Source organism: Ranitomeya imitator, chromosome 2, assembly GCF_032444005.1.
Source record: "Ranitomeya imitator isolate aRanImi1 chromosome 2, aRanImi1.pri, whole genome shotgun sequence".
In the NCBI taxonomy this organism is placed as follows: Eukaryota; Metazoa; Chordata; class Amphibia; order Anura; family Dendrobatidae; genus Ranitomeya; species Ranitomeya imitator.
The window spans coordinates 155799899-155817377 of record NC_091283.1 but is presented as its reverse complement, the minus strand read 5'-3'; the positions used below and the strand labels follow the sequence as shown (position 1 = coordinate 155817377).

The following is a 17479-nucleotide window of genomic DNA, read 5'->3' as shown; positions in this document are numbered from 1 at the left end:
CAATGGTATAAAATTCTGTGACACACCTGTGGTGTCAATATGATCACTGTACCCCTAGGTGAAATCATTTAGAGGTGTAGTTTGTAAAACGGGGTCATTTATGTTGAAGGGGGGGGGGGGTCTTCTGGCTGTCCTGACACCTCAGGGGCGCTACCAATGTGACATGGCACCCTCAAACCATTCCAGCTAAATCTGAACTCCAATATGGTGCTTCTTCCCTTCTGAGCTTTACACTGTCTCAAAAGTGGTTTTCAACCTTATATGCCGTATATGGAGTATTAGCGTACTCAGGAGAAATTGCACAACAAAGTTTGGGGTCCACTTTCTCCTGCTAACCTTGTGAAAAGAAAAATTTGGGACCAAAATAAAATTTTTGTGGGAAAAATTTGATTTTTTTTTTTATTTTCACGGCTCAACATTATAGACTTCTGTAAAGCAAATAGGACTTCAAGGTGCTCAATACACACCTAGATAAGTTCTCTAAGTGGACTAGTTTCCAAAATGGGGTCACTTGTGGGGTTTTTTTTTCCCACTGTTTAGGTACATCAGGGGCTCTCCAAACGAGACATGACACTGGCAGACCAAAACATCACTGCTTTTCTGAGCGCCGCCGTGAGCGCAAACAGTAGTTTTCCCCCATATATGGAGTATATACATACTCAGGGGAAATTGCACAACAAATTGCATGGTGCAATTTCTCCTGTTACCCTTGTGAAAATGCTAAATTTGGGTTAAAAGAAAAAATTTTGTGCGAAAAAGTAGTTTTTTTTTTTTTATTTTAACGGCTCAATGTTATAAACTTCTGTGAAGCACAAGGTGCTCACCACACATCTAGATACATTCCTTGAAGAGTCTAGCTTCCAAAGTGGGGTCACTTGTGGGTTTTTTCCACTGTTTAGGCACATCAGGGGCTCTCCAAACGCGACATGGCGTCCGCTAATTATGTCAGCAAAATGTACATTAAAAAAGTCAAATGGCGCTCCATCCCTTCCAAGCCCGGCCGTGTGCCTAAACAGTGGTTTTCCTCCACAAAAGGGGTACCGGCATACTCAGGAGAAATTGCACAACACATTTAGGGGTCAATTATTTCTTGTTACCTTTCGAAAAATAAATACATTTGTGTCCAAGGTAAAATCTGTGTCACAAAAGGATAAATGTTCGCCTTGGAGATAAAAGGGTTAAAAAAAAATTGTTTCTCTTGGTTGTGTTTAAAAGGTGGCTCAATGTTAGCCCTTGAAGACTTAATAGCCGTTAAAATAGGATTTGGGTAGTTTTATTATAGAGCAGCAATAAGGGCCCCACTGCTCCTTGAAACACTCTCCAATTTACTTACTTGTAAAGAATATTTAATATTATTAATAGTTTAGTTTATATTTACTGTGTCAAAGTAAACCTGCCAGATTATCACAGTTTTAGGCAAGTCTAATCTCTAAATATTTAGGAAGCAGCCTGCACCACTCCCATATGTCTTTTACCGTCTAATTACATTTTTTGCCTGAAAGTCGCTAACTTAAATTTATAATAGAAAATTACAAGTGTTGATGAGCAATATTCGGGTGATCTGCAGCAACTAGGGCAGAGTCAATCCCTGTGTATCCGGCCGCGCAGTAGCGGAGGGTGAGCACGCGCAGTAGCACGCACTCCATTCCCTGTCCCGGACAATAAAGTTTGTTGAAAGGGTGAGTGCAAGGCAGCCAATCAACAAACTTTGTGCTGTAGTTCTTCCCTCCGTCTTTGGCATAGGTTATTAATGGTGAAGGAGAAGGTGCACAGCTGAACACACAGGGAGTCGCTCCTCCCCAGCAGCAACGTATCAAACTGTAATGAAATGTGGTTTTAGGTTTGCTATTTAGGCCTCCTACAGATTTAGCCACGGTTGTCAGAGAAAATGGCGTCCTCACATTCCAGTGTGAGAGGAGTGTGGTAATTTGAAGGGACAGTGAGCCGTAATACCGGTTCTGAGCTACCGTCGTCCAGGTCTTATTTCCTGCACTGTACAGAATCACAACCAACTTGTACCAGTGCGACCGTCCCAGCCAACTAAGTACTACGGGTCTGGGAAAAAACGAGATTCCCAAAGAAGACGACTAAATGGCAAGCCAAAACACAAGAATCCAAGAAGGAGTTTGGTAATAAATGTGATGATTTGTTTGATGTCGCTCATGCTGACGCCAAGAGACGTATAAACCTTCAGGAAGACCATGACTTCTTGCTTACTCAAAGAGAAATCCCTATTTCTCCTTCACCTCATTGGGGGACACAGGACTGTGGATTGTCCTAAAGCAGTTCCTGGGTGGAAAATTGACTCACCGGAGTAACATCCAGGCATCTGCCGTCTATAGGTGCGCTACTGCTGCCTGAAGAATCCTTCTACCCAGACTTGCATCTGCAGAAGTCTGAGTATGGACATTATAGTGGTTGGAAAAGGTATGCAAACTGGACCAGGTTGCTGCCTTGCAAACCTGTTCTCCCGAAGCCTGGTGCCGAAGTGCCCAGGAAGCCCCCACTGCCCGAGTGGAGTGTACTCCGATTCCGGCCGGAACGACCATGCCCTTGACGCGGTAGGCCTCCTGAATAGCCGATCGTAAACCACCTGGCCATGGTGGATCTTGAAGCAGCGAGTCGCTTCCTGCGACCCTCAGGGAGGACCAGCAGTGCATCCGTCTGCCCAAAAGGTGCCGCCCGTGAAATGTACCTCCTAAATGCTCTCACTAGGTCTAGCGTATGGAGAGCTTTTTCCACACAGTGCGTTGCGTCGGGCAAAAAGAAGGTAAGACAATGTCCTCGTTAATGTGAAACAAGGAAACCACCTTTGGCAAAAAAGAGGGTGCTGGCCTGAGCACAACCTTATCCTGATGGAACCGTAGAAACGGAGCCCGGCAGGATAGAGCCGCCAGCTCTGATACCCGCCTAATGTAAGTTATGGCCACCAAGAACACGACTTTCCAGGAAAGGTAGGTCAAAGAGACGTCCTGAAGAGGCTCAAAAGGAGCTTCCTTGCAGGCACCCAAGACTAAGTTAAGGTCCCAAGTATCCAGGGGAGCCCTGTAAGGCGGTACCATGTGAGAGACTCCCTGTAGAAAAGTTTTCACCTGTAAATTGACGGCGATCCTGCGCTGAAAAAGAACCGACAAGGATGATATCTGTCTTCTGAGAGTACTTGGTGCAAGCCCGAATCCAAGCCGGCATGGAGAAAAGCAAGAATGTTAGGGATGGAGTAACGTAGTAGGGGAAGCCCACGCTTTCTGCACCATGAAAAGAAGACCTTCCATGTGTGATGATAGATACGTGCCGAGACGGATTTGTGGGCGCTAACCATGGTAGCGGCAACCTTTTGTGAGAACCCGGCCTGCGTCAGAATCCAAGATTCAATGGCCAGGCCTTTAAACACAGGACCCCTGAGTTCTGGTGGTAGATCGGGCCCTGCGACAGTAGATCTGGGCGTTCTGGAAGCCGCCAAGGGACCTCGGTGAGCAGCTGCACCAGCTCTGTGTACCCATGACCGACGAGGCCAATCTGGAGCAACCAGTATTGCTGGGACTTCCTCTGTCTTGATCTTCCTGATTACCTTCGGGAGCAGTGCCAGAGGGGGAAACCGGTATGGGAAACGAAACTGGTTCCAAGGTAAAACCAACGCGTCCACGGCGATTGCCCGTGGATCTCGATACCGGGCAACAAACCTGGGTACTTTGGCATTCATTCCGGAAGCCATCAGGTCCACGTCCGGGTTTCCCCAAAGATGACATATTTGCTGAAACACCTCGGGATGGAGAAACCACTCCCCGGATGCAAGGCCCTGAGAAAATCCGTAGCCCAGTTTTCCTCGCCCGGGATGTGGACTGCCGAAATCACAGAGTGGTTCTTCTCAGCCCAGTCGAGGACCTGTTTTACCTCGTGCATGGCCACCCTGCTGCAGGTACCTCCTTGATGGTTTATGTAGGCCACTGCTGTGGCATTGTCCGATTGAATCCGGACAGGGCGGCCTGCTAGAAGATGATGAAAATGTTGCAGCGCCAGCCGAATCGCCCGAATCTCCAATAGATTGATCGGGGGGGTTGACTCCCGCGAGGACCAGCGTCCCTGGGCTGTGTGGTGGCAAAACACTGCTCCCCAACCGAGAAGACTGCCGTCTGTCATGACTACCAGCCAATGGGCTGGGGGAAAGGGTTTCTTTTGTCGTAGAGAAGGGCTCGTTGACTACCATGCAAGAGCCTGTCTGACCTGGAGAGACAGACGGCACCTGAGGTTGAGAGAATACATATTCTTGTCCCATGCTGCCAACAGTGAATGTTGGAGAGGACGGAGATGGAATTGCGCAAAAGGTACTGCCTCTATTGCCGCCACCATCCTTCCTAAGACCCTCATGCAGAACCGGATTGTATGGTAGATCGGCCGGCGAAGGATCCTCACCTCTTGCCAGAGGGTCAGGACCTTGTCCTGGGGTAGGATTGTCAACCCTTGTGAGGTGTTGAAGATCATCCCTAGAAAAGAGATTTTCTGAGATGGTACAAGGGACGATTTCTTTAGATTCACCAGCCACCCTAGGTGAGAAAGCGTATCCAGAATAATGCTGACACTTTCCTCGCAGGCTCGAAAAGACGGCCCTTTGATAAGGAGGTCGTCTAGATATGGCAAGACGAGTATGCCCCGGGAATGCAGGATGAATACCACTGCTGCCATGACCTTTGTAAAATACCCTGGGTGTGGTGGCCAGCCCGAAAGGTAAGGCTGTGAACTGAAAATGTAGGCTGCCTACGGCAAAACGTAGAAATGTGATGCGGAGGGAATATGGGAATATGAAGATAAGCATCTTGAATATCTATTGAGGCTAAGAATTCTCCCTTTTCCATTGCCGCAATGACTGACAGGAGAGATTCCATTCGAAAGTGACGAATGTTGACAAACCTGTTTAAACTTTTGGAGGTCCAGAATGGGCCTTACAGATCCGTCTTTTTTGGGAACTATAAACAGGTTGGAAAAAAAACCTGAAATCTCTCTTCCTTTGGGACTGGAGTGATGACCCCAGGGAGCCAAAGGGATTCTACAGTTCTGAACAGGGCTTGTACCTGGGATTCTGAACTGGGAAGACGGGAGGGAAAGAACTGGCATGGGGGTGACTGAGAAACTCTATTTTGTACCCTGAGGACACTAGTTCTCTTACCCACCTGTCGTGAACCACCGTGAGCGAGGACTGATGAAACAAGAGTAGACGGCCGCCTACTCTGTTGGTGGCGATCGGAGACCGCCTCCAGTCATTTGGCTGAAAACCTATGGGACCTAGATCCCCTTGACCTTCGTAACTGGGACCACATTCTTCCCAACGGGTTGGCCCTGTAGGAGATCTGATGATCTCTGTCCTGATTAGGTCGACCTGGGCCAGCGGGGTTTGACGCTGGGTTCCACCTGGAGTTACGAAAGGATTTGAAACGAGCCTGAAACTGGCGACGGAAGGGTTGTTTAATCTTTTGCAGTGGGAGAAAATTCCTTTTCCCCCCTGTGGTATGAGAAATGAGCTCATCCAGTTTTCCCCAAAATAATTGACCACCTTGATATGGGAGAGTTGCAAGGGATTTTTTCGAGGTAGAATCCGCCCGCCATGTTCTCAACCAAAGAACCCGTCTAATGGCAATTGCTCTTGCGGCAGCTAATGCTGCACCATTCGCTCCATCCAAAGATGCATTGATCAGGTAGCTCCCAGCTAGAGCTATCTGATTTGACATCTCCGTTAGGTCCCTCTCCTGTAGAGCCTTAGTTAAAGATTCTGACTAAGATATCATGGCCTTAGCTACCCAAGTCGCCGCAAAAGAGGGCAGATCCTGAAGCCTCGAAAACTGAACGGGCCAAATTTTCTATGAGCCAATCAGTTGGGTCCCTAATAGAGGAGCCGTTGGAAAGGGATAACAGCGTGTTAGAGGCCAAACGAGAAACCGGTGGGTCTACCGATGGGGATTCTGCCCACATCTTACGCAGCTCAGGGGAAAAGGGTATCTTGTATTTAGAGCCTTTTGTCCCGAGAAACGCCTGTCCGGACGATCTCCATCACGCTGTACTACGTCCTCAAACTCAGGGTGAGAGGAAAACACCCTATGAGGCTGCTTGATCTTCTTTAATGATACCTTATGACCCGAGGCCAAGGTAGATTCGTCCTCTTATACCCAAGGTTTGGTTGACGGCCTCAATTAGGCTGTCTACTGACTCCTGATAATTAGGTGCCTCAAAATCAAGAGCCCCTTCAGAATTGTAGTCTGAACCATGTTCACTAACTTCCGCTGGTGAGGGTGAACGAGAGGCGGAACTAAAGGATGCAGATGCACCTGATGGACCGGGAGACGCTGTATGGGTTCACTTCCGCCGCGTCTGCCTAGTGAGAGCAGAGTCCCTGCAGGCCAGAGGTTCCAGTGAGTCAGAAAACCTGTCCAAGGTAGAAGAACCGCTGTCTCTGGCCCCAGCCGGGGTTAGAAGGGACTCGATTGCCTTGGTTAGGGATGCCATAGATTGTGACAAGGACGTGACCCATTCCGGGGGAGAAACTACAGTTTCTGCCTGAGTCGCAGGGGAGGGTTCCTGAGCGCGTTCGGAGTCGCAGGCCTCAAAGACGATTACTCTGGGCATGCAGAAAAGCGGAACGACAGGCTACACATGCGGTTTTTAAAACCGTGTGAGACTTGGTCCTTCTAGACATGGCCCTGCTGATGCTATAAACAGCGTTTTAAATAGGCTGCAGAAAACAGATATGGCAGCTGTCAGGCTGGGGGGAGTAGCACTTACCCCAGTCCGGTGTCCCCATCCGTCCTGTGGAACCTGTCACAGGGTGACACAACCGCGCTGTTCCCTTAAAAGGAGTGCTTCCTTGGTGGGTGGTCCCGCCGTAAATGGCGGCGTTTTCAGTCCACGGCCTATGGGGATCTGAAGCCGGCCTAAATTTTTCCTCCATGTTCACTGCGTGGTTGCGGGATGCGGGGCCTACAGCCGATGACGCGGCCGGAAGGGGCGTGGCTTCCGCCCGCAGCCTACCACGGCAGAAGCCAGGGCCTAGATTTTTCTTCCCCCCAGCGTTCGCCCAGGGAGAGGGAGGTGGGACCCGCCGGCCGATGACATGACTGGAAGGGGCGGGACTTCTGCCCGTGGCCTGACTCTGCAGACACTGGGAACAAAATTAACCCGGACCTGCACGAGGATGAAGCGGCGACCAGGCGCTGGGATCCCCGTGGAGTAGTGCTTCCCACGGCAGGAAAAAAAAAAAAAAAAAAATCACAGAGCCCGCTGTTCCCAGGATGCTGCTGCTGCAGGAACCCTCCCAGCACCCCACCAAGCGATTGAGCTTAAGGTCAGGGGGGGGGGGGGCTATTAGAAAGGACGGTACAGGCACCCTAACCCCATCTTCCCTTCAGGGGGATGAGGAGAGGGACCGTCCGCCTCCTTCTATCACCGCTGTCTACGCATTAGTGATGCAGTGGAGGCCGCACGGACAGTCCATATGCACCTGTACAGCCTAGGGTTTCGTTACCTTAGGGTGGTCAGGGCTGAGTCCAGCAAGGGGTCCCATGTTGCGGGAGAGGATAAGTGGAGGCGACACTCCACGTGCTCGGCCGTTGTTGGTTTGGGGAGATCTGACCCCTTCAAAAGGGTCCGTCGCCCCTGTCTCATTTCCATGTGAAGAGAAAAAAAATATGGAGAGTCTGGAAACCAGACCTGTGCCTCCTTCAGACACTAAGCATAAACTGGGTTTGCCTTCGGCCAGTTTCCGGCTGTATACGACGGAGGAGGAGCCAAAACTTTTTTATGTTTACTTCGTGTCAGCCTCCTGGTGGCAGTAGCATACACCCACAGTCCTGTGTCCCCCAATGAGGCGAAGGAGAAAATGTCATCGCGAAGCATGGGGCAATTAGACAAAAAACCGGTCGAGGAAAGAAGATGAGAGAATTACAGGCAGAGAAACAAAGAAAGAAAGGAAACTGAGTGAGTTCAGCAGTTGACAACATTGGCCAAACTCTGCAGCAGTTTCACCAACAATGATAATGATGAGGGTGAAGGACATTTTAGTCCCAAGTCGATAAGATCTGTAACGTTGTGACTCCGCAGCTCTAGACAGAACTAACACCAGTGATAGGAAAGCGACCTACCTGCTGGCTGCGGCTTTTCAGCCTCTGGGCCATGTTCCAGACAGTCTCATGCTGAATATGAAATCTATCAGACAGGCTCATCGCCGGCACCGAGAGATTGCAGCAAATGCTATCAAAGCTTCCTTGGATAGCAGAAGCCCACTGACTGTACACAACGGGACAAGAAAACGGTCACAGGCCAGACCCGCAATTAAACTGCTCAGCGACCGGCAGTACTGGTGTCAGGAGGAGGAACTGAGAAGTTGTCAGTCCCAGAACCTAACAGAACAGGAGCAGCACGAGCCAAGGCTGGATTCCAGGGTCCGCAGGACTGGCAGCTCTTGGATAAAGCAAAATTTATGTCATTCGACACAACCAGTAGTAACACGGGTACAAAGGCCGATGCGTGCGTCCTCATGCAACAAACTGCAGGAAGAACTACTGAGCTTGTTGTGTAGGCACCAAATTCACAAGCAAGCCTGTTTAATAAATTGTGGCCAGCGTCAACAGGCCCAAATATAAAGTTCATATAAGAGCGTCCAGAGAGAAAAAAAAAATAGAAAAGTTGGCACTTACCCAGCGATGTAAATAAAAAAAGTCCTTTATTTATCCATACAATAGGAGAGGGTGCGAGGAGGAGACCGGTCTCGTTTTTTTTTTTTTTCTTATATGAATTGCTGCTTGGTTGTGCACCACTATGCGATTATGGTCCACGGTTGGTCTGTCTGCCACATGAAACTGATTAGTTGCAGCTTGCTTGCCTATTTTAATTACCATCAAAAAAACACTTATCCTGGTGCCGTCATACTTTCTTTTTTATCCAAATATAAAGTTGTTTGAGAGATTTTTGGCTGCCTGGAATCAACTGGATAAAACCAAGTTTTTGGCTGGAATGGAAGATGATAGCTTCAACTGAGCTGGGGCCGCTTAAGGAGTGTCTAGCTGAATTTTGCACAATGCCATCCAAGATATGATTACAAGGAATTGTTAACACTGGCACGCTTGTTCCTTGGCTCACCGGCAAACCCAGACGTACCCATCAATACTCCAGGCGCCTACCATCGGGACCGATGTTTTTTTGTTTTTGTTTTTTACAATGAGGTTCTAACTGCAGAAAAGGTAGAGATGGTACCAGCTCTGCAAAAGGAAGGCAAGAATGTCTGCTCAACTCGCAGGTCACACAAGAGTCTTCATCACTTCATGTCGTCCAACACAAAAAAGACTGTTCATTGCACTGGAAATAAACCAAATTTTTCTTCATCAAGATCCTTGTCTGTGGCACACTAATGGCAGTTACATCGATGCATCCCCAGAAGTCGCCGGATTGAAAATCGTGAATGATGCCGCTGAACGCTCTACTGTGCCCATTCATTCAATGAGTCACGGAGAACTCAAGAAGACTAAGAACAGCTTACTCTCCAGTGTGTGGAGAAGCATCACCATGACTGTCGGGAAGTAAAGCGTGGGTCATTAAAAAAAATTGAAAACAATGTAAAACTTACATTGCTGCAAGACATTTATTACAAATGATTGTTTACTGTTGGGTTATTCAGCACAAAACTATACTGATTACAAAGTGACAAAATTTTGTTTATGTTTCACCTAAGAGAATTATTCCCAGGTGTGAGACATAAAAGTCTGCACAAACATTTTTTGACTATCATCCTAATAGACACTGTGCAAAAAAATAATGGGAACACTAAAATCCCACATCCTAGATATCACTGAATGAAATATTTCAGTTGCAAATCTTTATTCATTACATAGTGGAATGTGTTGAGAACAATAAAACAAAAGTGATCAATGTAAATCAAAATTAATATCCCACGGAGGTCTGGAGTTGGAATGATGCTCAAAATCAAAGTGGAAAATGAAGTTACAGGCTGATACAACTTCAGTGGAAATGCCTCAAGACAAGGAAATGATGTTCAGTAGTGTGTGTGGCCTCCACGTGCCTGTATGACCTCCCTACAACGCCTGGACATGCTCCTGATGAGGCGGCAGATGGTCCCTGAGGGATCTCCTCCCAGACCTGGACTAAAGCATCCGCCAACTCCTGGACAGTGTGGTGACGTTGGTGGATGATGCGAGACATGATGTCCCCGATTTGTTCAATCGGATTCAGGTCTGGGGAACAGGCGGGCCAGTCCATAGCTTCAATGCCTTCATCTTGCAGGAACTGCTGACACACTCCAGCCACATGAGGTCTGGCATTGTCCTGCATTAGGAGGAACCCAGGGCCAACTGCACCAGAATATGGTCTCACAAGGGGTCTGAGGATCTCATCTCGGTACCTAATGGCAGTCAGGCTACCTCTGGCAAGCACATGGAGGGCTGTGCGGCCCTCCAAAGAAATGCCACCCCACACCATTACTGACCCACTGCCAAACCGGTCATGCTGAAGGATGCTGCAGGCAGCAGATCGCTCTCCACGGTGTCTCCAGACTCTGTCACGTCTGTCACATGTGCTCAGTGTGAACCTTTCATCTGTGAAGAGCACAGGGTGCCAGTGGCGAATTTGCCAATCCTGGTGTTTTGTGGCAAATGCCAAGCGTCCTGCACGGTGTTGGGCTGTGAGCACAACTCCCATCTGTGGATGTCGGGCACTCAGACCATCCTCATGGAATCGGTTTCTAACAGTTTGTGCAGACACATGCACATTTGTGGCCTGCTGGAGGTCAATTTGCAGGGCTCTGGCAGTGCTCCTCCTGTTCCTCCTTGCATAAAGGCTGAGGTAGCGGTCCTGCTGCAGGGTTGTTAACCTCCAACGGCCCCCTCCACGTCTCCTGGTATACTAGCCTGTCTCCTGGTAGCACCTCCAGTCTCTGGACACTACGCTGACAGACACAGCAAACCTTCTTGCCACAGCTCGCATTGATGTTCCATCCTGGAGGAGCTGCACTACCTGAGCCACTTGTGTGGATTGTAAAGTCCGTCTCATGCTACCATGAGTGTGAAAGCACAACCAACATTCAAAAGAGACCAAAACATCAGCCAGAAAGCATTGGTACTGAGATGTGGTCTGTGGTCCCCACCTGCAGAACCACTCCTTTATTGAGTGTGTCTTGATAATTGCCAATAATTTCCATCTGTTGTCTATTCCATTTGCACAACAGCATGTGAAATTGATTGTCAAATAGTGTTGCTTCCTAAGTGGACAGTGTGATTTCACAGAAGTTTGATTTACTTGGAGTTATATTCTGTTGTTTAAGTGTTCCCTTTATTTTTTGAGCAGTGAATGTATGTATGCATGCATACACACATACATATCAAGGAAGCTTTATTGGCAGGACGAAATATATATTGTGTGAAGGGGTGACACACTGACAGAAAAGAGTCGCAGGTACCAGTGTCTAACAGACAGTACAAAGAAGTGTGGGACACACGACTGAAGACAGAGGCCTTTCCTAGGCTTCCAGGACTTCACATGGTCCAGCAGCCCCAAACGTATTACCTGGTCTAAGCGGGTTGGAGTTCCCCTGTAATCATGCTGCACCCCTGTCACCATTTTGCAGAGTCGTCTACATCAGAGGTCCCCAACTCCAGTCCTCAAGGCCCACCAACATGTCATGTTTTCAGGATTTCCTTAGTCTTGCCCAGGTAATAATTGCATCACCTGTGCAATGCAAAGGAAATCCTGAAAACATGACCTGTTGGTGGGCCTTGAGGACTGGAGTTGGGGACCTCTGGTCTACATCACCCAATGCTTAGCTCATCCCCCACGGTGTTTGCATTAGAACTGAGGAAAAAGACTAGCAGTTCCCTGATCCAATGGCCACATAGGCAGTCCAAGGCAGCCGAACCAGACTCTGAAAAAACCTCCTGCTACCGGCCCGTATACCCACCAGTAGCCCAGACAAATAAAAATAAGTAATGTGTGGGGCATGATGTTGTGTTTTTTTTTTAAAATCAGTTACATTATTATTGAGCACAAGAACATAAAAAAAACAGATATCACATGTCATATATGAATCGTCATTTTACATTTTCAAGTAAATAACCCTCCCCAACCCTATATCCCCCACCATCATGGAGACCAGAGACCATTCCAGGAGCAAACAACAGTTTGTCCATAGCTATCAATAGCAGGTATTTGTTCAGTTCGCCGAAATCTTAACTGAACATTTCTGTATACTGGTACATCTTTAATGAGTGTTCTCCAGCCTCGGCTGCCATAGTTTATGAAATAATTTCAACTTATTTCTCTTGGTATAAATACTCTTTTCCAGTTGAATTATATGGTCTGATTGGGAAACAAATTCCCGTCTGGACGGAGGCTCCTCTCTAAGGCAGGGTTCACATTAGTGTTCGGGGGCTTTGCGGAGGGCTGCGTACATCCTCCGTTAAGCCCCGCATACTTCTGCATGCATCGTGCGTAGCCATCTTTAACACTGGGTAAGCAGGACATGCGGATGCGTCGTTTTGATGCGCCTGGCATCTGCACAAAACGCAACTTGTTGCGTTCCCGTGCGGTCGGCGGGCACGTCAAAACGACGCATCCACATACATCCGCATGTCCTGCGTACCCAATGTTAAAGATAGGTATGCAGGACGCATGCAGAAGTATGCGGGGCCTAACGGAGGATGTACGCAGCCCTACGCAAAGCCCCCGAATGCTAATGTGAACTTAACCTAATCCAATATTTAGCAATTAATCTTGCAATTACAATTTTGGTCGTACTATCAGCTATTATTTCCTCCACGTACCCAAGTACACACACCAGTGGCTCTCTGGGGACCACACACCCATACACCACTCCAATACGGTTCCACACAACAATCCAAAATGCAGTCAGTCTGGGACAACTCCAAAGCATGTGTAATATATCTGCCTGGGATTGTGAACATCTTGGGCATTCAGAGTTAGACCTCAGCCCAGCCTTCAGCAGCATATCAGGGGTTCTATACACCCCATGATTCACTCATGGATAACTTAGGCACATATTCTAGAATAGATTCCCAGCTATCATCACTTATGTCCCCCAAATCTATCTCCCACTTTCTTTTAGCTTTGATTGGGTGAGACTGAAACGCATGTTGAACCCTTCTATACTGATAAAGATCTATCCCTGGGAACTGAAATTTCTCTTGTAACATTTCAAATGGTTTAAGCTTACCCTGATAAATCAGTTGACCGATAAAACTAATGCCCCCACCCTTCCACGCCCCAAAACCTTCCATGTGACTAAACTGGAAATAACTATTATCCAATATAGGCGAAAACGTAGTGAAACCAGATACCCCCCCCCCAATCTATTTAATTTTCTGCCATATCTTATGGATAAGAATAAGTTTGATACTAAGATCCCGATTTTTTTTTTTTAAAAAGCCCCACCTCCAAACCCATACTTAACAGCAAGTTTTTCGTTAGATACCTCAAACTACTAGGTACCCTTCCCTAACACCTCTCCCCATCCTTTGAGGTGCTGGCATTGTGCAGATAGGAAATATATCCAGGGATTAGGAAGTGCCAGCCCTCCCTCTTCTTTCGGCTTCTGTAATATCTCCTGTTTGAGTCTCGGAGACTTTCCACCCCATACTAGTTCACCAATGATTTTATCCTGCGAAACTTATACAAGGGAAACAACGTTGTGCCTTTTAATCAGGAGGCACCGGGCGCCAGAAGGTAGGAGGTTTGTAGGGCTCCTGGGTCCAGTGGCCTCCACAATGACGTGGCCCCCACTGGACCTGCGAATCCTTTTGCTCCACTCTGCACTTTCCAAACCTTTTGCCCCTTCTATTTGCACAGTGTTGACTGCGGCACTCGTTTTTAACGTTATGTATCATATCAAATAAATGATTTGACATTTTAGATCGCATCTCTTCTTGGTGTCCAGTCATTACCTTTGTAGTATCCTGGATTTCCAGAAGAAAAGAGTGGAGCTGATCGGACTCTGTGGTCAGATGCCTCATCTCTTCCTCCGTTCCTACAGTGAAGCAAGTCTTAGCTGTCCGCGCCTTTAGATCATCCAACTCCTTCTGAAAATGAGCGATCTGTCGCCAAAACACAAAGAAGGTTAAGAAAAAACAGCTAAAACTGAAAAAGCAATGAAAAACCAAGACCACTAATGAGCAATTCTCCCGGGGGCACACCTCTTCTTTTATGCCATTGTAAATAGGGTCCTTGTTGTCTGTAACTTTGTGAAATGATCCTACAGGCTGCAAGAAATAAAAATAATATGGTCACAATAAGCCTCGCTGATTGATCTCTGTTAGCAGCCATCTCACAGTAGAGCAGGGTTTGTACTAGACTCGTGTATGTGAAAGAAGATGTACCTGAGGAGGTGGCGTTTGCTTCACTACCACTGGTAAGACCCGGGCCGCCTTCTGGGCTGCTACTTGGGGCGGGAGAACGCTTTGTGGTGGTAGCGAGACTGATGTACAAGACAATTCGTAAGAGGACACATAAATCACATCGAGATGCAGAGGCCGGCACAAGTACAGAGCTGCCAGATTTACCATCAGAGAACGGTCTGCTAGGAGTCCCCAAGGACAGGGATGATGTGGGCACGGCAATGCTGCCCGGAGCTGCGGTCTTGGCTGGAGGTGTAAATGAAACGCCTGGCGTGCTTGGTGCAAAGACTGGCTTTGGCTGAGGCACATCCACCGCGCCAAACCTGAGCACAGGAGAAAAGGACAGCCAGTTATACAGGAAAACACAGAGCAAGTCAGATTATATAAGAAAGACAAAAAAAATAAAAGTGGTGCTCTAGGGACAGTGGAAGAGTTACTACCCACATCCCTGGTGCTCTAGGGATAGTGGAAGCGTTACTACCCACATCCCTGGTGCTCTAGGGATAGTGGAAGCGTTACTACCCACATCCCTGGTGCTCTAGGGATAGTGGAAGCGTTACTACCCACATCCCTGGTGCTCTAGGGATAGTGGAAGTGTTACTATCAACATCTCTGGTGCTCTAGGGATAATGGAAGAGTTACTACCTGATAAAGTGACAAACACCCGTTGTCCTGGGGGCCGAACCCGAACAATAACACAGACTTTTTGGTGAAGTCCGTGTTCGGTGTCCGTGCCTTAAGAGTAGGTGTTCGGTACGGACGCCGAAGTTTACTGTTAGCGCTTGCTCAGCTCTACTGCACAACCCTCAGCCACTGCAGCACTGATGCGCCATAGTCAACGCCATTGGCTGCAGTGGTTACTCGGCTGTGTGCCACGTCAATATTCCACTTAAATAAAGCAAGCCAAGGCATCAGGGCTGGGCAATCTATTAGTCAAGTATAATTTATATATATATATATATATATATATATATATATATATATATATATATATATATATATATATATATATATATATATATATATAAAAAAAATGGAACAGCACAATGCTCACCAATGGTGGGTGCCTAGCCCCCTGAATAAAACGGTCCAAACATTAATCCAACATGTATACCAAATAGCAAAAAGAAGGCAGCACTCCAAAAGTTTCAGATGAAAAAAAGGTGAAGTTTAATCGACCCACATCACTGCGTGAAAATTGTACATTCACACTGGGGGCATCAAAAACTATGAATTAACACATGTGGAATTATATACTTAACAAAAAAGTGTGAAACAACTGAAATTATGTCTTATATTCTAGGTTCTTCAAAGTAGCCACCTTTTGCTTTGATGACTGCTTTGCACTCTCTTGGCATTCTCTTGATGAGCTTCAAGAGGTAGTCACCGGGAATGGTTTTCACTTCACAGGTGTGTCCTGTCAGGTTTAATAAGTGTGATTTCTTGCCTTATAAATGGGGTTGGGACCATCAATTGTGTTGTGCAGAAGTCTGGTGGACACACAGCCGATAGTCCTACTGAATAGACTGTTATTCCGAAAAATTGGGAAAACTTTGAAAGTGTCCCCAAGTGCTGTGCCAAAAACCATCAAGTGCTACAAAGAAACTGGCTCACATGAGGCCCGCCCCAGGAAAGGAAGACCAATAGTCACCTCTGCTTCCGAGGATAAGTTTGTAAGAGTCACCAGCCTCAGAAATCGCAGGTTAACAGCAGCTCAGATTAGAGACCAGGTCAATGCCACAGAGTTCTAGCAGCAGACATCTCTACCACAACTATTAAGAGGAGACTAAGGCGCACAACCAACTAGTAGATGCGCATAATGAAGCGGACGAAGAAATCATGGCCCTAAAACTGAAGCTTGCAGACATAAAAGAACGATCCAGGCGCAATAACCTACGTTTCAGAGGAATCCCTGAGAGCGTATCAGCGGATACACTAAAGGAGTTTCTAAGGGACTTCTTCACAATTCTGGTGCCGTCAGCAGAACAGAGACCTGCTCAATGACAGGGCACATCGGATCCCTAAACCAAAGTCTGCTCCCAGCTCCGCACCCCGAGACGTGATAGCCAGGCTGCACTTCTACCACTTCAATGAGGCAGTGACCAAGGCAGCGACAGCAAAGCAAGAACTTCCAGAAAGATTCCGGAACATCCTAGTGTTCACAGACTTGTCTGCGACAACCCTGAACAGGAGGCGGGAATTCTCATTTGCAACCAAGATTCTGCGGGACAACAGTATTGTCTACAAGTGGGGATATCCAGTAAAGCTCATCGTGACGAAAAACGGAGCTTCACACGTCCTTGCGTCTCCCAGAGAGGCCATGACCCTGCTCCAGGAATGGTCCCTGACTTCAGTGGATGAAGATACCAGCTCCCCACTAAAGAAAAGACCCCTGACACTGAACCAAGAATGGACCTGATTCTCACGCCAGAACTCTGTTACCATATTTATCCCCTGTGTGCCTATGCCGGGACACCACACTGTTTTTTTTTTGCCTAGCTGGCAGGTTGAAGGGACATGAGAATATCACTTTTGTTTTTTCTATTCTCTCCCCCCTTTAATACTGGATAGGAACGATTATCCAGTTGGTCCACATAGAACCGGACTCTGAGTTGTACAAGTTGTACTTGTAGTAGTTGTTGTTAATAACTTTAAGGGTATGTGCACACGATGCGGAATCTGCTGCGGATTTTTTCCGCAGCGGATTTGGAAAATCCACAGTGCAAAACCGCTGCGGTTTTCACTGCGGATTATCGTGCAGTTTCTTCTGCGGATTCCTCTGCGGGTTTTCAAGTGCACTTTCCTATTGGTGCATGTTGAAAACCGCTGTGGAATCCGCAGAAAGTGACATGCTACTTCTTTTTTTCCGCGATTCCGCGCGGAATTTTCTGCATCGTGTGCACTGCGGTTTTTGTTTTCCATAGGGTAACATTGTACTGTACACCGCATGGAAAACTGCTGCGGGTCCGCAGCGTCAAATCCGCTGCGGATCCGCAGCAAAAACCGCAGCGTGCACAAGGCCTAAAGGGAACCTGTCACCCCCAAAATCGCGGGTGAGGTAAGCCCACCGGCATCGGGGGCTT

General features: G+C 47.6%; 1 protein-coding gene across 2 annotated transcripts in view; it reads right to left on the bottom strand.

Moving 5' to 3' along the window:
• Positions 1–17479, bottom strand: part of NUP214 (nucleoporin 214) — a 69022-nt gene that overhangs the window by 23755 nt on the left and 27788 nt on the right. For both annotated transcript variants that reach the window (XM_069747536.1, XM_069747537.1), the window contains exons 13-16: positions 14562–14719; positions 14379–14476; positions 14196–14261; positions 13947–14096 (exon numbers count right to left, since the gene is read on the bottom strand). In XM_069747536.1, coding sequence (XP_069603637.1) covers positions 13947–14096; positions 14196–14261; positions 14379–14476; positions 14562–14719 — 472 coding nt within the window. The remainder of the gene's footprint in view (positions 1–13946; positions 14097–14195; positions 14262–14378; positions 14477–14561; positions 14720–17479) is intronic.